The sequence below is a fragment of the Hipposideros armiger genome, unplaced genomic scaffold, assembly GCF_001890085.2.
Source record: "Hipposideros armiger isolate ML-2016 unplaced genomic scaffold, ASM189008v1 scaffold_141, whole genome shotgun sequence".
Taxonomy (NCBI): Eukaryota; Metazoa; Chordata; class Mammalia; order Chiroptera; family Hipposideridae; genus Hipposideros; species Hipposideros armiger.
The window spans coordinates 788,964-812,249 of NW_017731491.1; the positions used below are offsets into that span (position 1 = coordinate 788,964).

The window sequence follows — 23,286 nt, forward strand, 5'->3', positions numbered from 1 at the left end:
TTTTGATACCTCAAAAAAAAAAAAAGAAGAATTTTAGACCCAGCCAAATTTCTACCTGCGTATGAAAGCAACCAACACATAGTTTCAAATATGCAAAGGCTTAACTGACGTAAGGCACATATAAATACGTTTTGAAAGGCTACCTGATGATGAAATCTAGACAATTAAGACATTTCAGAAGGAAAACTAGGCAATGGGGAATATATGATATAATAGGATTAGTCATGAAGTCAAATCTACGTACATCTAGAAATCAGGCAAAACATTGCAGATATGATAAAATAGGACCTATGTGTTTTAACAAGGAAGAAGAAACTGCCAAGCAAAGTGAGGACATCCATGCAGTGGCCCAGCATGGGTGTCAGACCCTAAGTGGAGCAAGGAGGCCATATACTCAGGGGAGCAGCCCAGCACAGGATGGGTGTCAGAATCTGAGCAGGCACCTCTGTTGGAGAGCTGCTTGAGTGTAAGGAGTTGATGACTAGGCGGGTGACAAAGGATGTTCACCTTGAATGGTGGTGGTGGTGGTGGTTGCTCAGCAGGGTGTCAGAGTCTGAGCCAGATGAAAAAGGTGTTCATGCCTGGGGGTAACCTAGCGAGGGTGTCAGAGCCCAAGCTGGGTGAAGAGGGCCTTCTGGGGCATAGTCTGGCACAGGATATGAGAGCTTTAGCAGGGTAAAAGGGAATCCCCATTAAAGGGGTATAAAAATGTGTCATTTGCAATTTTTCTGAAATTGTGTGTTTTTTTTTTAAATAACTTACCTTGGCGGAAACAAAAATATATACATTTAAAGTCTTATTTGATGTATATGTATACAAAGACTGGGATTAACATGTTAATCACATGACACTGACTCCTTTCAACTGTATCTTGCTTTTCTAATACATAATTTTGGATGTATCATTAAGAAATTTTGTTACGCTAATTTAATAACTATTTTAATGCTACTTAAAGAATATGAAATGATAGACTTCATGTAGACCCTGAGGATTCCTGGACCACCTCACTTTGCAGTGCCCATTCTTCTCTTTCCAAGGCAGGCACATGAAGCTTACCAGTGTTAAGGTTCCCAGAATTTCCCATGACTGTATTCACTGCAAAGGTTGAACCTTGAAACTATGAGTTTCCTTGTGGTTTCACACTTGTTTCATTTTTTTCTCACCTTGCCACCAGCGAAGCAAACTCAGTCTCTCTAGCTGTATCAGCTTTGGGTTACAGCACTTCCTGGCTTCTGGGAAGCAGCAGCTGCAAGAGCTTTTGCTGGCTAAGCAAGTACCCCATTAAAAGGCACACAAATTAGAATGTAGGTGCAGGAGAGACACAAGTGGCTGTCTGATGGTGTCAGGGTGAGAATATTATTTTGCCAGCCTTCATTATCATCCTCTGGTGAACAGGCCTTTCTGGTCTTCAGTCTTTCAGTAACTGTCTCTGAGACTTTTTTGTTGTTGTTTTTTAACCATTATACTTCTATTTTTATTGGTGAAATATTGTAATTTGTCTGGACATAATTATGAATTATGTCTGTCCATAACCAATTCCAAGTCATTTCTGCTCCATAGGTTATACCTAAATGTTTTTCATTTGCCACTAAGAAAAACATCAGACTTATCAGAATAGCCATGGACCCATGGACACAGCAAGATTAGAACACATGGACTGTGTGTGTGTGTGTGTGTGTGTGTGTGTGTGTGTGTGTTGACATTCAATATTATTTTATATTAATTTGAGGTGTACAGCATAGTGGTTGGACATTTATATAATTTACAAAGTGATCCCCCTGACTAGTCTAGTACTCACCTGGCACTATACATAGTTATTACCATATTATTGATTATATTCCCTATGCTTTACTTTACATTCCCTCTGAGACATTTTTGCATGATATTTTTCTCCATGTGAATGAAAGCGTGCTTTCAGTACACCAGAAGGGTCAGAATAATGGTTTGGTGGGCTCAGGGCTTTTATCACTGGTGGTGCCATCAATGCTCACTTTGTGGTGTCTACTGGTAGCAGTTCCCAACTCTGGTCTCCAAACTGGTGCTGATATGGGAAGAATTTTTTTTTTTTACTAATCTGTAATGAAATAAAAACTAATAAAAAGTAAGAAAACGTGTTCAAATGTCATATTTTGGGAAAGAACTGTTCTTTATCCTGAGACTGTCTTTCTTCCATTTTTAATTTCAAAAATATTCCTTCTCTTATGAAATGCAGGTGATAGTAGATGGTGAGTTGTTTGTGTTTTTCAGTGTTCTTGCTTGGCAAAGTAAAAAGTAGACAACCACATGTCAGTCCCTGTGTAACTTGTTTTCAATTCTCTCATTTTTTAAAATTGTGGTAAGATATACATAACTTAAAATTTAACATTTTAATCATTTTTAAATATACAATTCAGTGGTATTTATTAAGTACATTCATTCACATTGTTGTGCAACCTTCACCACCATTCACCTCCAGAACTCTTTTCATCTTGCAAAACTATAACTTTGTATCTATTAAACAATAACTCACCATTTCTTTCTCCCATCAACCCTTGGCAAACAACCTTGTACTTTCTGTCTCTATGAATTTGACTACTCTATGTACCTCATTTAAGTGGAATCTACGATATTTGTCTTTTTGTGACTGGCTTCTTTCATTTAGCATAATGTCCTCTAAGTTCATCCATGTTGTAGCAGGTGTCACAATTTCCTTCCCTTGTAGGGTTGAATAATATTTCATTGTATGTATGAAGGTCAGACAATTAAGTTCACGAGCTCATCCTAGAAAATAGTGCTACATACCTCATTGCTGAATATCATCACGGTCACCTTCGAAGTACTCCCCTTGGGAGGCTATGCACCAATGCCAGCACCTAGTCTACCCTTCAAAGCAATTTTGGAACTCTTTTTCTGGAATGGCCATCAGAGCTGTTGTCGTATTACCCTTGATGTCCTGAATGTCATCAAAATGTCTTCCTTTCACTATTTCCTTTATCTTGGGGTAAACAAAGAAGTCATTGGGGGCGAGATCAGGTGAGTAGGGAGGGTGTTCCAATATTTGTTTACTGGCTAAAAACTCCCTCACAGACAGTGCTGTGTGAGCTGGTGCATTGTTGTGATACAAGAGCCATGAATTGTTGGTGAAAAGTTTGGGTCGTTTTCATTTAACTTTTTCATGCAGCCTTTCAGGAAGATCGCGAACTTGTCAGACCTCGTATACACATTTTGTTTATCCATTCATCTGTCAGTGGATACTTATATTGCTTCCACCTTTTGGCTATTGTGAATAATGGTGCTATGAACATGGGTGTACAAATATCCTTTTTTAAAATTGAGGTATAATTTACAAAAAATACAATGCACAGACTTCAAGTGAACTGTTTAGAGTTTTGATATATACAATATATCGATCAAAATAACTGCCACCCTAATCAAAATATAGAATATTTCTATTACCTCAGAAAGCTCCTTTGTGGCTCCTTTCAGTCAATCTCTTCTCCCAGAACCCACTGTTCTGATTTTTATCACCATACATTAGTTTTGCCTGTTCTAGAACTTAATATAAATGGAATTATACAGTATGTCCTCTTTTGTGCCTAGCATCTTTTCCTCAAGATAATGTTTTTGAGATTCAGCTTCATTGTTGTAATTCATTCCTTTTTATTGTTAAGTGTTATGCCATTGTATGAATATACAGTTGATCCTTGAATACCACAGGCTTGAACTGCATGGGTCCTTTTATATGCAATTTTCTTCAAAAAATACACACAGAACTGTTAAGTCTTTTTCTCTTCCTTATGATTTTCTTAACATTTTCTTTTCTGTAGCTTACTGTATTTTAAGACTACAGTATATGAGGTCAGACAATTAAGTTCATGAACTTTCCGCCATGCACTTACACGTATAATATATATAACACAAAATATGGTTAATTGGCTTTATTGGTAAGGCTTCTGGTCAACAGTAGGCTATTGGTAAAGTTTTTGGGGAGTCAAAAGTTACAGGCAGATTTTCATCTGTGTGTGGTGGATTGGCACCACTAACCCCTGCGTTGTTCAAGGGTCAACTGTATACAATTTGTTTATCCATTCTCATTTAGGTTACTTCCAGTTGGGGAGGGGGGGGGCTATCATGAGTAAAGCTGCTCTGAGCATTCTTTTTGTGGACATAAATTTTCATTTCTCTTTGCTAAAGGCCTAGAAGTGGAACTGCTCGCATAAGATAGGTATATGTGTAACTTTATTAGAAAATTCCAAACAGTTTTCCAAAGTGTTTTATTTTGCTTTTACCATTTACTTCCCATCCCCCAGCAATGTATGAGAATCCCTGTTTTTCACCATTTGATATTGTCAGTTTTAAATTTTTTGACCATTCTAGTTGGTGTGTGGTAGTACTTGTGCAACTTTTAGCACATTCCCCCAGGTAATTAATTCCAGGGAATACTGCCAGATGGCTTCTCTTGGACAGGATTCTTTGGGTAAAAGTTAAAGAAACACAATTTAAACTAGTGTGAGTGGGAAGCAAAGTATAGTGCCTCCTGCAGCCAAACTGTGCGAGGCAGAAGTGGAGCTGCCCTCAGGAGCGACTAAAACTACCTTCAGATCACTCTCCTGTCTGTCCTCTACTCTCTGCCTCTCTTTGCCTGTTGGCTTCATTCTCGAAATTCAGTTGTCCCCACAATATTGGAATTTTGTCTTCAAGCAAGTCTAGGCTTTTATCCACACAGTCTTCCAACTGAAGAGAGAAGAAAGTACCTTCCCATCAGCTCCAGTTAGAGAACTCTGATGATCCTGGCTTGGGATACATGCCATCCCTGAACCAGTCACCATATTTATGGAGGAGACCATCCTGGGTTGTGTGCTCACCCTGCAGCTAAAGAATGGAGAAAATGTGATTAGGCAACCCCTCCACAGCTATGTCTGGAATGGGGAAGAGTAGTTTCCAAAGTACTCAACTTTTTTGGAAGGCAGGTAAAACGATAAGAGTCTGTACTCACCCTGAGTTTTGTTTTGTTTTTTTAATTTTATTGGGGAACAGCCATGGTCATTGGTTACACATTGCTCTCATGGTACAATGGCATAGTTGACTCCTTTAGGGAGGGCACAGCTCACAGTGGCCTATATGGGGATCAAACCAGCAACCTTGGTGTTATCAGCACCGTGCTCTAACCAACTGAGCTAACCGGTCACCCCCGCCTCACCCTGAGTTTTAAGAAAAGTTTATATTTCCACAAAATCCAAAAGTCTTAGAACCTGGTTCTTCAATTCACTGACAATCACAAGTCAGGGATATAGCCCAGACATGTCTAATCTCATGTAACTCGTTGTACATCTCTCAGCTGTGAGCTTATCTAACCATCCATGAACCAATTCTATTTAGGTTTTGGCCCGAATGGCCTCTCAGGCTACCTTAGGGACTGGGGGAGGACTGTCACTTAAGCAACCATCTGTTGGACCCAGCAGCCAAAATCCAATTTCGGCCTCTGAGCAGGCCTACCCCACTTTGCTAATATGTTGACATTCTCTTTTCCAATAGTCTCCTCGACTATTTAATCTTGCCTTTAGAACCAACTAAATTCCTCTCAGTAAATCATTGGCTTTTCACTCCTCTCTGCCCAGCTTTTAACTTTGGAACTTTCCTTTTCCTACAATTTCTAGGTTCCAAGCCTAATTATTTCGGCTATTGGAAGCTATCTTGGAACTCTCTTTTCCTTCCGGCTTTGACCCATTTCTACACTGCTTTTCTCTGGACCTTCCATTCCCCAAGCTCTGGCTTAATATTATCCCCAGACTTCAGCTGCTGAACTCGGCTGATACCTGAGTTCAGTTATATGAAGCAACCTCTAATTCTAGTGTTTAAGGATACGGTACAGACAAGGCCAAGTTTGCTAAAGACATATCTTTATGATTTGGGTCATATAACCTCCAAATGTCTATATTTTAAAACAGTGTTAAAATTATGAAATGATTTAATTTATTATAAGACGGAAGCCATTCCATCCCTCTGATATTTTGGTGTTCTTTTCAAAACCTTCTCCACATCTTGAAGCACAACTACTAAAAGTTCATTCTACTTCCTGATATGATAGTGCAATAATTTTGAGGGATTTTGTCAGATTGGCCCCTTTTCCAGGATACCAATTCCTCCACCTGTTGCCTCCTCATCCGCTTTCCACTCATTAACAACCACCGTGGCTACCAGAAATTGGGAAAGAAAAGAGCAGTCGTGGTAGTCAGAGAGGCAAGCATCAGCCTCCCACGAGCTTTTTAAGGGCAGGGAAACTGTTCAGAACTGGGTCAGCCCTTAAGATACCAGCAAAACAAGAAACAACCAAAATGAGAATGACAGAAACATTGGTCTTTTTCTCAGCAGCAGCTCAACTCGGGCTGTGAATCGAACCAGCGACCCTGTTGCTCAGAGCTTGCACTCTTGAGTGAGCTCTTAACCAACTGAGCCACTCGGCCAGCCTTGAGTAACATTAATCTTTAATTAATGTAATCTGAATTTTGTAATCCTCAAACCTAGAAAGAAGCTATTGGGTTGTCGGAAAAGTGACGACGCAGTTTTGCAACAAAATACATAGAAAAAATACGTCATGACTTTTCCGACAACCCAATATTTTAATTCTAGCATATGTGTAAGGTTTGTGTCATTTTGAAAAATAAAATTTTGTTTTGAATTTTCTTTTGGGAGGGGGAGCACCATAACTTCTTTAGTGCTTAAGGCCTCTGAGGCTCTTTTTAATTGTGTTTTCCTCACTTCTGTGTGTCCAGAGCCTTGTACTGGTTCTGGCATAGAGGCTGGGCTTAGTCAAGCTCTGCTGGATGATTTAATAAATGGACGAAGAGCTGCAGAGCACAACAAAGTGCTGGGAAGGGGGTAAAGATGGGGGAATAGGGTGGTGTTGGGAAGCAGCATTAAGAGAACCTGACGGGAACTTCTGCTCTGGTGTCCCTAGAGATTTGCTATAATTCCCACCCATTCTGTCTTGTCATTGGCTGCACCATTTCACTCTGTTTTATCTGGCGTCATTGTCTGTCCTTTCCTTTGACTGCTGAGAAAAGTGTTTCCTGTCTCTACTGAGCGTATGAACTAGTAATTGCTTCTTATCAGGGTCATTTTGCAAACCCACTGCCTTATTCTGTGTCCCAGGCACTCAGAGTCTCCTAGGGAGCTTGGCTCTTGTGTGCACTTGCAGCCTTTGGGTAGCTGCTTTCTCCCTCTAACTGCTATACTTCCTTTGCACCATTTCTACTGAGACCTATAACAGAGAGAAGACTGCAGATTGTCTCCATAAATAGCATCAATCTCTTCACCTTCTGGAGCTTCAGCTTGTACTCTTGAGATTGAGTACAGCTGGCTGGGTGTGAATGTGCTGTGTTTGTGCCAAGTCAGTCTCAGAAAGTATTTTTATCAAAATTAGAGACCGAAATTGCCGGTTGCCAGAGCATCCCTGGTAACTGGATATTTTTTCTGGTTAGGAGGTGGGAGCTGTGCTCTGGAGCCTTTATGCAAGAATGCAGAGTCCCAGTTTCTTGCTATTTTTATTGGAAGATGTCTTTGGATCTGGGCGTACCCTACTACATCTGGGCAAGAGAGCACTTGGTACCCTTTGAATTTGTTGCTAGAATTTGTTGCTAGAATTTGTTGCCAGCCTCGGGCCAACCTATAAAATAGGTATAAAATGTAACCCAAGTAAAACTAAGCTATTTTTAGCCCTACCTCAGTACAGTCATACCCAATAGAAATTCAAATGCAATTCCCATAAAAGCCTTAAAAAGTAAAGTGTCCCTTCACTGAAGTTATCTTGAAGGCGTCTAGAAGAAAGTTATGGAGTCGATTATAGAGCACACCCTGTCTCCTTACGTCCTGCCATTCTCAAGAGTTTTCTCCGCTCTTCCTTTTCTTTCTGAAACTCCTCCACCCTCCTGCACTCTCTTTACCACCCTCTCCTCTCTCCGGAAACGCAGGGTGCTAGTATTTCTTATTTTTTTTCATGAGTTGAGGTAAAATTCACATAACATAAAATTAACCACTTTAAAGCCTACAGTTCAATGGCAGTTAGTACGTTCACCATGTTGTGCAACCATCAGCTTTATCTTAGTTCCCCAATATTTTCATCACCCCAAAAGGAAACCCTGTACCCATCAAGCAGCCATTCCCCCTTGCACTTGTATTTTTGAAAAGCTCCCCAGGTGATTCTAAAGGGTAAACAGGGTTGAGAACCATCAGTATCAAGCAATGTCATCTTCCCTGGGACTTCCCCCACTGACATCTTCACTCTTTACCCTGGTGGACTAGGCTGCAGACCTAAAAGATCCTCCTTAGAAATGTGGGGGCAAGTTCTGGGGTTTTTTGCCCCAGTTACATGGCAACCCTATTCCTCCCCGTTTAGTATTTCACCCCCTCTCCAGTCCCACCCACTGTATCTCACTCTCACGGACCCTTACTCTCAAGCAGCTGTTAAGCAAGCTCTCTCTAAGGTAAGTATCCCCACCTTTCCCACCCCGTCCCTGGTATCTGCTAAGATCTCAAGGTTCCTGGAGTGTTTACCTTTTAGTTTAGGAAAAAGCCTTTCAGACTTGGAGGAACTCTTCACTAATGGTACATTTTAAGCACTAGACAGATGGGAAGAGGAAGGGACTTTTTCTGGAATGAAGGAGGCTTTCTTTCTCCATTTCTCCTTTACCTACGAATGAGGCATATACCGAAAACATATGGGGTTTGGAGTTGGAAGATAGTGTGGTCCTAGGCATCAGCTACTTAATCTCTCAGAGCCTGTATTCTCACCTGGAAAATGAGGATAATAATAATGACCTCAGAGGGTTGTATTTCAATAAGTTGCAACCTTAGAAACTGATTCTGACTGAAATAAATTTATTGAAAGGATATTGGTTGGCTCCCAGAATGGCTAGGAGGGCTGGGAAACCGGAGGTGAACAAAGATAGGAAAACAGCCCCAAAGCAAGCGGCAGAATTTAGGAACCTGCTGCCACGGTCACGAAGCACCAACGGTTGCAGCTTGTCCTGCCACCAGCATTGGTGCTGGGAGCTGGGTGTCCTATTTGCTCTGTGCTCCCAGCAACTGTGTGTGGCTGCCACCCTCACCCGCAACAGCCAGAAAGAATTATCCACAATCTCTGCTTCTTGGTGTCATGAGCTCCCAATTCAAAGTCTATCACGGGTTCATCTGCTTGGCCAAACCTAGGCTGTGAGCCCCTGTCCTGAGAGGGCAGGCACCTGGTGTTTTCAGCCTGGATAGTGTGAGAAGGCCCTGCCCTTCACCAAGACCCTAAGGCAGAGGGTTCCCCAAGGGAGGGGCAGGGGCTCAGAGGCTGGACAGCCCAAAATAAGGACAAATGCTCCTTTGCAAACCATGAGGATTAGTGAGAGGACAAGGTGCATATTGTGAACTCTAAAGCCCCACGCGGGTATTAATTATCAGCGCTTGTACACACTGTTATTTCACTGTGTTGCAGCACTTCCTCCTCCTCCTCCCTCTCTTCTTCCTTCACGTGCCCCTCCCCCATCCCAGGACAGGGCACACCCATATACCTCATAAATGCCGAGTGAATAAAATATACTGCTGCTTTCACTTGCATGGTGAATGACACAGGTTGGTATTGGTTGGTTGTCTTCCCAACTTCCATTCCCCACTCCTCCTTTGCCATATGCCCTGATTTCCATTTGGGGATGCATGTAATTCTTGGGAATGTAATGCATGTCATTCTTGGGGGCCCAGACTCCATCACTGGCCCCAGCAATGGAGTTCATATCCTAAGCCAAGCCAACCAGCATGCTCTGTCTCTCTGGCCATAGTGATTGGTTCAGGGGTAGGCATATGACCTACCCTGATCCAATCTGAGTGAAACTCAACAAAATTGATAAAAACAAGGCATCCTCTGTTTCTTGCTGAGTATAAGAAAGTATGTGGCTTTGGGAACTTCTGGCAGCTCTCTTGGGAAGACAAGGGGACTCAGACTTAGAATAAAATCAGTATTGTAGAAGGCAGGGCCAAGGGACAAAAAGAAACCAGGTGCTTGGCGACAAGATAAAGCTATGCCTGAATCCGGACTTCTCCTTTGGACTTCTTAGTTATATGAGCCAATAAATTCCATTTATTATTCAAACTAGAAAGAGTCAGGTTTTCTGGTATGTACAACAGAAAGTATTTGATACCTGCTTCCCTCCCTCCCTGCCTCATGAGAATAGAACTGCTGTCCGGTTAGTGCTGGCTAATAGTGAGTCTTTGGGAAATACAGATCAAAATCATTGTCATGGCCTCATGATTGGGCAGCAGCATATGTATGCCCCAGAAACAAGCCAAACTAAAATTTAAAATAGAAGAGTCCTACCTAAGAGCAATATTTTGAGAGAAATTTTGATAAACGTCTTTCATTTCTTTTTTGGCCTGGGAAGATAAAGACTCCAAGGGAGGAAGAGCAAACTCTTTAAAAAAAAAAAAACAATAAAAGCAAAATGTATTCCATCTAACCCACAGAGGAAGTACTATGGAGTTACATCCTACCTGGCTGTCTTAAGGTAGGATCTCTAGAAGCACATCCTGAGACAGGGATTCTTGTATGAATGATTTATTGAGGGAGTGCTCTTATGAGAAATCTATAAGGGATGAAGGGGGTCAAGACAGAAGAAGAAGCTAAACAAGGATGGAAGAACGCCTAACTTAGCCCGATTCCACAGTAAGCTCTGGAGCATAAATTGCTCCAAAGTTTGTCCCATCCAGAGGCAAGGGACCCTGCATCTGTGAGACACCAGGAGGCCCCTGGTGGTAATGGGTGAGGTAGGGGCAAGGTGCAGGCAGTGCGTGTTAACTTTGCAGGAATTTCTGATAAAGCAGCTCCTGCAAACTAAGAAAAATCTTCCAAAGAAGGTGTAGTATAAGTAGCAGCTAGTGGAGGGGTAGGGTGGCCGGGTAAAGAGGTTCTGGGCGGGGAACCAACAGCCCCGGCAAGAATTGATGTGGTCAAAGTTTGTCTTAAAAATTCCCTTAATTCGCCCACTTTGAGACTTCCTTCCACTGAAAAAAATTCCTCTTCAGAAATAAATCATTCTTTTTTCCTGCTGCTTAGAACAACACACCAGTGAATTTATGAAAATTCTAATCACATGCTGCTGTGTGTTTTCATCATCCTTGTGCTCTATAGGCAACTTTTTGTCAGTTCCTCTAATTCTTCTTTTAAGTTAAGCCGTCTCTTTGATCCTCAGTTAATTCTTCAATTTCTTCCTCCACAGGCACTGACCATGGGTCTGGTAACCTGAATTATGCATTTCATCTCTTTGTTAATGATTAGTAAATCCTTAAAAATATTCCCACATTCTTTCCACAGGTTTAATCAACATATACTTCTGTTTTAGATTTGGTTACTTATTTCTTTCTCTCCTTCTCATGGCAAGTTAGATGTGCACACAATGTACATATAGCTCAGACTGAGTTAAGTGTAATGAATCCTGGAGTGTAATGGCAGGAGCTCAGGACAGGTTTTGCAGATAGGGCTCGAGTTCCCAGCTCTGCTGGGTGTCTAGCTGTGTGACTTGCCTGAGCTGGTTAGTGGCAATTTAAAAATTAGAACCTCTCTAGGCTGCCCTGCTTGCTTTCAGAGTTGTTGTATTGATTAAGATAACAATACAGGAAAGGACCTGTGAACACAAGGTGGTATTATTATTAAGCAGACTGTATTGACATGATATTTACCTTTCAAATCCCAAATTTGATTTCAGATAGTTGCTTTTGGATTCTGAGATGATGCAATCTCTTCCTAGTATTTCTTGGGCTGCAAGTTGCTAGGATTTGATTTTCTCCTGCAGAGGTGATCCGGAGCAAGTGGCCACTTGTCTGGGTGAGTTAATACTAGAGAGACCTGGGCACGGGGCAAACTTGAAATGGAGGTTTTAACTGTGATCCAGTCTTTCCTCTCCCTTGTCTATGTTCATCTCCTCAGGAAAACACCCAGCCCGGCAGGCTGGCTTTTCAGAACCCAATTATTTGGACTGTAACCACACTTTTCAGGCTCCCAGATAGCCTCTTCCTCAAACAAATAAACCAACCCTTCTGTTCTATGTCCCATTAGCTTTCAGGTCTAGATAACACGTTAGAAAACTGCTGGTCCCTATTACGTGTCAATGGCTGAAAACTATTATTACTATTTCTCTCTCCCACTCTTTGAAATGATTATTTCACACCTTCCTCTCTTTCCTCAAGCCTCCAACACCTACTGTAACATCCTTCCTCTCAGCTGATGACCTTATTTCCCATTTCATTAAGAAAATAAAGGTAATCAGCATTCACAAGCTCCCAACACCTTGCCTACCCACTTACTTGTACCTATGCCCAGATATTCTGCCTTTCCATGTCCCACTGCAGATGACTTGTCTCTGCTCCTACCTAAGACCAATTCCTCCATGGGTGTATTAGACACTATCTTTCTCAACTACTTACACTCAAAAGCATGGCTCCAGCAATTTCTCCCTCCCCCACAATGCATCATCAAAATTTCCCTCTTTACTAGATCATTCCCATCAGCATATAAACAACCTGTAATTTCTCCCATATTAAAAAACAAAAACAAAAACAAACCCTCAAAGCCCATCCCCATGCAGCATTGTTCCGTTTTTTTTCTACTCCCCTTTATAGCAGGACGTCCCAAAAGAATTCTTTCACCCACACCACTTCATCACCTTCTAGTCTCTCTTGAACCGACCCCATTCAGGTTTTCCCTGCCCTATTCCATGACAAGTGCTCTTACAAAGGTCATCAGTAACTTCTGCATTGCTGCTCCACTGGTCAACTCAATCTAGTCCACATCTCAAAGAGATTTTTCTCCTGCCTTCCTTGTTTTGGATATTGGCAAGGCCAGCTACTTGGTTACCTTCCCTAGCTTGTGAAATCATATTTTAACTATTCTTCGTCCCTTTACCCAATCTTGCTAAATCTTGTCACCCCAATAATCCAAACATCACTCTAAGTTATCTTCTTTCTGTCCTCACTAATCTTGGCAGAATCAGCTCTTGTCTGGCTGGTAACTGCTGTTTATTCTGTCCCACACAGCACCTGGAATTCTCTTGCTAAAACACAGATGGGATCCACACCACTCCCCTCAGCAAGTGCTCTGTAAGTTTTCCACCTGCCATGGAATAAAGCAAAACCCACTTAGCAAAGTATTCAAGGCCTTTCATCACCCTAGCTTCACAGCTATGGCTCCGGCTGCTCCTCCCAACACATCTTATATTCCAGCCACCATTCACTACACGCCTCTGTCCCTCGTTTCTCTGCCTCAAGTCCTCTTTTCTCTATTTTTCTCCTGTTCAAGAATTCTTATTATTAAAAGCAATAAAAATGATGATTTCTGAAAGCTTGTTATATGCAAAATATCTATTACAGTAAATATTATACATGTATTATATCATTTAATTCTCAGAAAAAAAATAACTTTTCGGTTAGAGCGCAGTGCTCATAACACCAAGGTTGCCGGTTTGATCCCCACATGGGCCACTGGGTTGCGCCCTCCACAGCTAGATTGAAACAACTATTTGACTTGGAGCCGATGGGTCCTGGAAAAACACACTGTTCTCCAAAAAAAAAAAAAAACATAACAGCTAGAATATGGTTGATCTAGGATTTGAACTTAGTTTTCCAATGCCAAAGCTCATGATCTAATAGTATTGGTGAAGTTTCCTCTGACTTCTCATCACAATTAGTTGCTTTTTCCTCTGTGTTCCAATAGCAGTTTTTGTTTTAGTTCACTACATAGAACTAATTTTATTATAGAGAATAAACACACAGGTTCTGAAGCCAGACTCCCTGGGTGGGAGTCCTGGATCTGTGGCTTGCCAGCTAAGAGACCTCATGCTCAGTCTCTTTATCTTTGAAATGGGAACGATATTAGTAACTACCTCAGGATTGTTGCAAAGGTTAAATGCATCAACCAATACAAAGGGTTTAGTAGAGTGCTTTTTATACAGCACCGGCCCTAGAAACACATCCTGTCTATGCACAATTTTCCTCTAGACCCTGGCTTCCTGGGACAAGAGAATCCCTCATTCATCTTGTAATCCTCCTACCCAGCACAGCAGACCTTTCACCAGAGAAGGTGCTCCATAAACATTTGTCAAATTGAATGTACGAGTCTGTGAGTGTTTCTGCCAGACAATGTGACATTTACAAGTTCATGATCAATGCTGTGCTTCAGTTGCCTATGATTCTTTTAAAGGAAGTGGTTACCGAAGCCAGGCAGGCCACCAACAGCTCTGCCCTATTTTTAAAAATCCAGGTTATAACTACTCTGCTTCTGTGAACAGGAAGCCTTTTCCCAAGTTTCCTCACTTGTGAAGCCAAGACTTTCCTTGGGGGTGGGGTGAGAGTGGAGATTTGGAGAAAGGGACACGGGACACCTTGAAAGGGACACCTGTCACAAGGTTCAAGACTTCTCAGGGACAGCTGGAGGTATTTAGCTGGAGGTTTCCCCTCTAGTGGGCAGTGATGGGGGTCAGGAGCTTGAAGTTTCACGTCTAACCACTGGCACAATGTACCTGCTTAAGGATGGAGGCTTCAGACCTGAAAGAGGCTGCAAAGACACTGCTGGAGGAGCGAGGATTCCTGGGAGGGTGCTGACTCAGGCTATTCCATGTTATTTCACTGTCCTCATACTTGCTTTTTCATGTTTCAAGCCTGCCTCATAGGTGAGGTGGCAGGAGTGAGGTGGCAGGAAGAGGTTTCAAAGGAGAGTGGAAATGGTAGAAAAGGAAATACCTGATTAGAGGTTAACATGTCCCCTGGGGCTTCTGTGATTTGGATTATTGTAAAAAGTGCATGGTGTAATGACTAAGCACTCCCAGGGGGAGAGGGGTTTCTGTACAGGGTTGGGGTTTTTTTTTCTGGTGAGTTGTAGCTGCTGTGTCTGATACAGACTAGACCAATGGGGCATAAAGAAGAAGCGGCATTCACAGGACCAGAGTGACGGCGCTGTCCTCATCACCTTCTCCTAAGTCTGAGCTTTCTCCTGTCCCACACCTCAGCACACACCTGCCAGTTGCTTAAGCTGTAACTTGGAGTCAGTCTACAATCCTCTCTGTCACCAGATCCTGTCCACATTCCCTCATAAAGGTCTTTCGAGAATACATTTCCTTCTCTCCACCTCCACTGGCACTACCCTTGAAGGTTCAGAGCCTCATAGTATCTTCTTGGATTATAACTTTCTTACAAGTTCCTCAGGCTTCAGTCTTAGGTCTTCCACTCCACTCTCCATGCTACTGTCAGAAGAATTTTTCTAAACCAGCTTAAAATTGGTCAGTGGCTCTCCATCATCTTACAGATCAAGTACTCCCCAGAGCCTGACTTGTTTCTTCAGATTCTGGTCCTGCTTCTCTGGCTGGTGTCCTGCCAGGTCACCGCCACACCTGTGAGCTCCTTCACATCAGTAATCCTCATCTGCACGGAGTTCCCAGAAAGTGCAGTTTTTGCTCTTAAGCCTTGCAGCCTTTTGTGTTTGCTCCTCCTTCTGTCTGTCCAGAATTCCTCCCTTCCCCCTTACCCCAGTTTCTCTCCTCCCTTCCTCCTACTCAGGTTGAATGAGGTTTGCCTCACCTGGGCCCCCGTATCTCTATGGTAGCACTTATCACAAACTGTATCCAGTTTCCAACTGAGCAGAATGAATTGCTTACCAGCACCTAGCTCTGGCATACATCAGTTGCTCAATAAATATTTGATAAATGAATGGATGAATTCTTTACTAGTCATATTAGGGTTCAATCATAGTTCAAGGAAGGGGCCTTGAAATGCCAGACTCTTAAAGAAGGAACTACAACAGTTTTGGCAATTATATTGTTAGATGGGTATAATTTCACACTTGAGAAAAAGAATTGTGAGGTTTTGAGTTTCTTCAAGTTCAATGGACTAAAGCCTACTTTAAAGTCCAGTTTGAAAGGCCTCTTTAGATGATAAAACATTGTATTTGCCAGCTTTGGCAGATCATTGAGCAGTTCAGGGATTATACTCACCAAGCAAGTGTTTCCAGAAATGTCACACCTGCTGCTTTTAAAATGTCGTTCGAATGTCACACTTAAACAAATAACTCGCTCAGGAAAGTTGTGAGAGGTAGGCAAGTGAACTATCAAATGAAGAAATCTGCCTACAAAGGGCTGAAACCAGCACACACTGGAACTACTGTAGTTGGCAATGAAATTGCCGGGTGGTGATACCAAAACAATATATACACGGACGCAAAGGGAGCCTACTACATAAGAGATAATCCGCTAAACATAAAGGACACACCTTCTTTCAACACAGAAACCTATTGGAATGTACTGCCTTGTGAGGTAGTGAGGCTTCTACTGTGCCCATAGTATCCCCATTCTCTTCAACCGCTCGCAGGGCGCTGGGCTCAAGCCGAGGCAGGACGACTCCGGTGGAAAGGGCTAAAGCGTTCTTTGGCTCTTCCAGGATAGAGTCTTTCGAATCTTTTGATTTTTTTTTTCGAGTATTTGATGCTTTCGAACCTTTCGATTCTTTCGATTCTCGGTTCGAAGCGTTAAAGCGCAGCTGGGGAAAAGCTGCAACAAAGATGGTAAGGGTACTCAGAGAAATAGAGGTGAGAATTTAAGGGGTAAGCCATCAAGAAAAGACTAAGGAAAAGCGGAGCAAATGCAGAAGAGGAAACGGGAAGTAGGGAAAGACAGCGAAAGGAACCTTAGCGAACGCACAGAGTGATCAAACTTGTCCGGGACAGAAGGAAAGGCACGCCCAGAGGGAATTGGCTGCTTTAAGGACAGCCCCGCCCCCTGCGTGACGCATAGCAGGCCCTCCACGATTGGCTGCGGTCGGAGGGCGGGATGGGGTTGCTAGGCGCGGAGGGGATCCGGCGAGCCCTGGCCGCCCGGAGTGCGGAGCCGCGGGAGCGGAGCCGGGCTTAGCGGCGCTGCTGGAAGATGGCGAGCGGCTGGGACGCGCGGCCGCCCTGGCGGCCCGGGCGCCTCCCGCCGCTGCTGTGCCTGCTACTGCTGCTGCTGCGGAGCCCGGCCCGAGCAGCGCACATCAAGAAGGCGGAGGCGACGACGACGACGACGAGTGCGGGCGCCGAGGCAGACGAGGGCCAGTTCAACCACTACTACCACGAAGAGGAGCTGGGCTCGGCGCTGAGGGAGGCGGCGGCCGCGGGGCCCCCGGGCCTGGCCCGCCTCTTCAGCATCGGCAGCTCGGTGGAGGGTCGGCCGCTGTGGGTGCTGCGCCTCACGGCCGGCCTGGGGCCGCCGCCCCCTGACAGCATCGCGGGGCCGGATGCGGCGGGGCCACTCGTGCCCGGCCGGCCGCAGGTGAAGCTGGTGGGCAACATGCACGGCGACGAGACCGTGTCGCGCCAGGTGTTGATCTACCTGGCCCGCGAGCTGGCGGCTGGCTACGGCCGCGGGGACCCGCGCCTCGTCCGCTTGCTGAACACCACCGACGTGTACGTGCTGCCCAGCCTCAATCCCGATGGCTTTGAGCGCGCCCGCGAGGGCGACTGCGGCCTCGGCGACAGTGGACCTCCCGGGTCCAGCGGCCGCGACAACAGCCGCGGCCGCGACCTCAACCGCAGCTTCCCGGACCAGTTCAGCACCGGCCAGCCCCCGGCCCTGGACGACGTGCCCGAGGTGCGCGCCCTCATTGACTGGATCCGCAGGAACAAGTGAGTGTCGTCCTCCCCCCCCCCCCAAGCCACGCGAGCCTCCAGGGGCAGAGGCTGGGTTCTGCTCTCAGTGGGCGCTCAAACCGTACTTTTAGGCCTAAGGGACCTTGGTAGGTAGGGTGGACGGCGACATCGCGTAACGGGAACAGGGCCGCATACCTCCTATCCCGCTGATTGTCCGAGAAGCGCTGCCTAGAGGCTGTCATTGGTTCAACGGATGCAAAGAGAGCGGTTTGTCTGGAGAGGCGGCTCCTTTCTGGCATTCTGGCCCCTATTTTCACAGGACCATAGACTATGAGGGATGGAAGAGACCTTAAGGTAACACCTAGGTTAGCTCACTCATTTTATAGGTAAGCTGTGAGTATTGCGATCATCTTATTATTGTAGGCACTGTGTCAAGCAAGCCCTTTGCGTGGCCACAACCTGAAGAGATAGACGCCCTTAATATCCTTGTTTTGCATATGGGAAATTGAGGGTCAGATTGGTTAAATAATTCACATAGTACAGAGTGTAGCTGTGACTTGGACTCAGGCATCTTGTTAGTCAGTGCTCTTAGCAGCCATAGAGGGAGACTGGAGCCCAGAAATGATAAAGGACACCCAGGGTCTTCCTCTTCGTTATTTGACAGAAATTGGTTCTCTTCCAACCTTTATTACCTCTGACTCAGCTAAGGAGCATATGGATGGGGTTGGAGAATTCGCACAGATCTGGAACCTTCATCTGTGAGCTGCTTCATTGTAGACTCTCTGATGGGTTTCTGATATCATTTGTGCACTTTATTAGTGGGCCAGGACTGAATGGCTCATTGTCACACTTAATACACACCTTAAGTGTTATTAAGCACTAAATGGGATTTTAAAATTAAAAAATTAAAAGCATGAGGACCTCAAGAAATTGGAATATAAGAGAACATTATAAATATATACAGGGTGTGTTTATATACCCAGTTAAACTTTACATTAATTGTTCCTACTGGCAAAAATGTGTGTGGGCTGCAGTAATATGGATCATCTCTCTGTGGAAGAGGTAGAACTTGAACTGAGTCTTGAGAGATGGGTAGGATTTTCGGCAAAACAAAAGAGAAATAAAGCAAGGAGGGAACTTCAGATGGAATAATGTCTGAAGTGAGCCTGCACTACCTCCCTTTTTCAAGGATCAGCTTTGCCAGCATATCCCTATTTTTTGTCTTCATAAGACTAGCTAATTTCTCCATCTTGATTTGAAAAAGATTTCTGAGTGACAGATAAAAGAAACAATGAAAAAAGAAGTTTCTTTGCAGGCCTTGTAGAGTCATCTCTTCTACAAGATTTCAGTATATTCAGCACCTAGAAAATTCATGGGAATTGTGTTAGTTCTAGATTTTTTTTTTATCTTCCACCTTTACTTTACTCCTCCTTTCGAGTTCCCTTGTAGATATTCAATTTCACATAGGCTTTCTGGGAAGATTGTTTTTCTTTTAAAGATAACTATGACATGATGGCTAAACATTTGTGTAAGAAATATGACTTTAATATACATCTTATTGTCAGAAGCTGTGATGACCAAGACTTTTCTGATATATATCAAGCGCGCTCTTTGCATTGCTTAAGTGACATGCTCAGAATGCCCTGTCACGACCCTTGCAGGAATGTAAATTCTGACTAGATTTTTCTCTTTAGTATTAGTTCTGCTGTGACCAAAAATGAAAATGAGCTTTGTCTTGGATCCAAGTCAGCTTGAGGCTATACTGAAAGCTTTAAACTTTAAATCTGGACCCCAAAATTCGCTCTCTGGCCAACTGTTTCATAGCATCAGTATTTAATGATTATGAATTGTGGTCTGGACCAGGTAGTTCAATGATAGGAGCTTGTGAGGATTTTTAAAAGTTCATCTGTGTCAGTTGGTATTACATAGAAAGTCATTTTGTTGTGTAACTATGGACTACCCTAATCATACCCAAACATTCTTCAAGCACGTAACTCTAACCAGAAAAGTAGGCAACTACAAAGGGTGAAAAGTACATCCATCCATCCTCGGTCTTCAAAAATTAACTCAAAATGCCTATTCTTTAATGATTAGTCAGTAACAAAGGACACTGATATGTGAATAAAATTAAAAGCACAAGCACACACAGAATTTGAGACTGATGCCTAAATATAGACTCAGTTTTGTGGATAGGAAATTTAAAAACTGCAAACATTGGTCTGTATGGGGAAATTAATTAGATTTTTTAGTGCTTTGTGAAATAAATCATTTAAGTAAGTCCTTGATACCCTATTCATCCAGCTATATTAGAAATAGATTTTTGTTGTTACTTCGAATATGTAAAATTTTAAGATTCATTTTCTCCTGCTTAGGAAAGTAAAGTTTATGTTCTCTGTCTCATTTTATGCTTCACGCAATGGGTGTTTTTGTACTCTTGAGAACTGAGACATATATTTAGGAAGATATACAAAATTTTAACTGTCATTAAAATAAAGATTTTACAATTTACTTGACCCCCGTATTTTTGTCACACTAGACTTCATTAATTAAAGATATCTGCTTAGATTTTAATAGATTGGCTTACCAATTTTTTGGGGTATATTTATGAAAAGCATTGTCATATTGTTGAGGGTGGGTGCAGATTACTTCTGGAGGCTTGTGTGTATATCTACAACTTCCTGAATCTTCAGAATTTAGTTTATCAGACGTCAAGTTCTCTTCATTTTTAAAAGTTATTTATTTTAAAAATAAATAACTGGAGAGCATAATAGAGTCAACTTAGAGATTTGCTTTTTAATATCTTGTTTATAATATATTTAGCAGCTACTTTAAATCTTATGCAAGGAATAATATATGATGCTAAAGTCAATTATGAGAAATACTTCAGAGAACTGATGTGAATGGAAACCATAAAATGCCTTTCAAGTAAAATTAGATTGATATGCAAAGTTGCTTTGACAAAGACTGAAAGTAGTATGGTATCACTTTCTCTTGAAATCCTCATTGTAAGAGTGGCACTGGTACTTTTAAAACTGTGTAAGTAGAGTAAGGAAAATGTAATAATTGAATTTTATCACTCGAATAGATTGCAAATATTTTATTGTTCTAAAAGGACCATATTTGGTTAGGCCATTTTAATAATATTTCTGAGAAATGTTGTAAGAAATGTTTAACAAAGTAAAATATAGCATTTAGTAGAGAATCTTGGAATTGAACGTTTTAATCGAAAGTACTCGTATGTAATTAAAGTAGCATGTGTTTCACTTATTTAGAATATTCAGTTATCCATTTTATTTCACTAGAATATGAACACTTTGGGGGCATTTTTGTCTTTGTTTCTTCACTGAGGTATTCCCTAGTATGCACAATAGAATGTTTGACCAAAGTTGACACTCAAGAAAATGTGTTGTTGAATGGATTGCCTGAACTGGGCCAGCTGTCTTGTAACTCCCCAAGTCAGTGGGGAGAAAACATTATTTTAGGCATACCAACTAGAAAATAAATTGTTAATACCTTGAGTTATGGGGGAGGGGTGGGTAAGGTGAAGTTAGGATGTTAGATATGTGCGTAATTTTTTTTCTGTATCATTGTGTCACCCAAGGGATGGCATTGGAAGTGAGGAGTAGAATGATAGTCTATAAGGTAGTGATTCTCTAAGCAGGTTGCTAGATCTCTCCAAAGAGTGAACATTAGTTGAGCAGGTGCTACATAAAGCTTTCGTTGTGTTGGAGATGTTTCACATATATTATCTTATTTAATTCTCAGAACAACCCTGGAAAACAAGTCTCATTAATCCCCATTTTACAGATGAGAAACTAGGGTTCAATAAATTTAGAGGCAGTAACTTCTCCTGATCTATTGTTAGTAAGAGAGAGGTCTGGGAGACCGAATGTTCTTACCCGTATTTGGCTGGCTCCAAAGCCTGTGCTATTGCTGCTACACCAAATGGTGTTCTCCTCTGGTGTCTGGAAGAGTGCTAATTATATTAGTTTTTAACTAGTATCTTTTCATAGTCTATTCTAGTATTTAATCACTGTCTTTAATGGCTAAGTTCTATCTACTGATGAACAGATTCTGTGTAATTTTCATTGTTTGGTCTCTGGGATGGTACTGATCCATACTTAACCCTTCAAACTAGTACCATAGGTTTAATCTCATTTCAAGCATGTAGAAGTAAATGTTATATATCAACCCCATTTAGAATTTCCGTAGGTCAGTTCATTTCAAACACAAAAAGGCAGAAGCAAGAAAATGCAATTTAAAATGCAAAGAGAATAAGTGTTTAATCTCTACTCATAGTAATGGTTTAAACTATTAATATAAGGGAGAGATGTAGAAATAGGACTTCAGCACGTTTTTGCCTTTAGCTTTCACCATAAAAGGCATATTCTGTATCTACAAATTTGACCAGATTGTAAATGTGTTCACTTAAAAGTAGAAACATAAAAAAAATAAAAATGTTTCTTTTATAGGAGCAGCCTTGTCGCCATGTCAGTTTATTTTCTAATGGCCCAATCAGGAACCTTGGGCCTAGAAAGAGAGCTGCTTTTACAGTGAGGCAATGAAGGACTAGTCTTTTATGTGCTGTATTGTTTTTCTCTGAAAGCAGCTCAGTGTATCAGGTTCCACCCCTGCCCCCCCACACACACTCCACACACACACACACCCTGACTCTTCTCAACTGTGGCTTCTCTCTTGAAAATGTGAATTTTAGTATATTGAACCCGGAATAAGGTAAAATACATCCTGTTTTAAATTAGACTCCCTATCTTAAAAATTTCTTTGGATAGTAATATAAAAAGCATGAAAGTTATTAACCTAACTAATGCGTTCAACAAATATTTATTTATACAAGCCACGCTTTCTATGAAATTAACACATTATGAAATACAAGTATTAGGTTGAACTGTAGGAAATTGTCATTTTTGTAGGTCAAAACATGATTGAATATTGGCAAGTTCATATCGTTCAACTGTATATGTGAATTTGGAATTCCCTAAATAAGATGTCTCCTGAAACATTAATTTGTACTCTGTTATCCAGCTACGTTTTCAATGATGGGGGAAAAAACTTTTCAAAGTTATTGAAGGTTAATTTGAACTGTAAAAACTATTTGAAATTTATTATGTTGATAATGCTTTCTTTCCATTTTGTTTTCTTTGTTGTTGGTCTATTAAAGCAGCTGATAGAGTTGTCTTTTGGGTCTCAAGAGAGATACTGAGTTTATTTATGAAAAAGGTAGAATTTTTAAATACATGGTGTTTTTCTGCTTTTTTTTGGTGAGATGTGATGTGGTTGTTTTTAAAGGTTTGTGCTTTCTGGAAATCTGCATGGTGGCTCAGTGGTAGCAAGCTATCCTTTTGATGATTCTCCAGAACATAAGGCCACTGGAACGTACAGCAAAACCTCAGATGATGAAGTATTTAAATACTTGGCAAAAGCCTATGCGTCAAACCACCCCATCATGAAAACTGGGACACCTCATTGTCCTGGAGATGAAGACGAGACTTTCAAAGATGGGATCACAAATGGCGCACATTGGTATGATGTCGAAGGTATGTAAAGCACTGAATTTGCTATATTTTCCCCATTGCTCATTTAGCTTTCTTAAGTATATACTGAGTGGAAAAGAGGAAACTTTGAGGAATTCTGATTTATTTTTTTTT

At 42.0% G+C, this 23,286-nt stretch overlaps 2 protein-coding genes across 2 annotated transcripts in view; one reads left to right on the forward strand and one right to left on the reverse strand.

Moving 5' to 3' along the window:
- The window catches only part of TMIGD1 (transmembrane and immunoglobulin domain containing 1), a 64,399-nt gene extending 46,421 nt beyond the window's left edge, over positions 1–17,978 (reverse strand). The window contains exon 1 of the mRNA XM_019650440.1: positions 17,816–17,978. Coding sequence (XP_019505985.1) covers positions 17,816–17,919 — 104 coding nt within the window. The 5' untranslated portion in view covers positions 17,920–17,978. The remainder of the gene's footprint in view (positions 1–17,815) is intronic.
- The window catches only part of CPD (carboxypeptidase D), a 66,221-nt gene continuing 59,777 nt past the window's right edge, over positions 16,843–23,286 (forward strand). The window contains exons 1-2 of the mRNA XM_019650438.1: positions 16,843–17,656; positions 22,928–23,175. Of these exons, the coding sequence (XP_019505983.1) occupies positions 16,920–17,656; positions 22,928–23,175 (985 nt within the window). The 5' untranslated portion in view covers positions 16,843–16,919. The remainder of the gene's footprint in view (positions 17,657–22,927; positions 23,176–23,286) is intronic.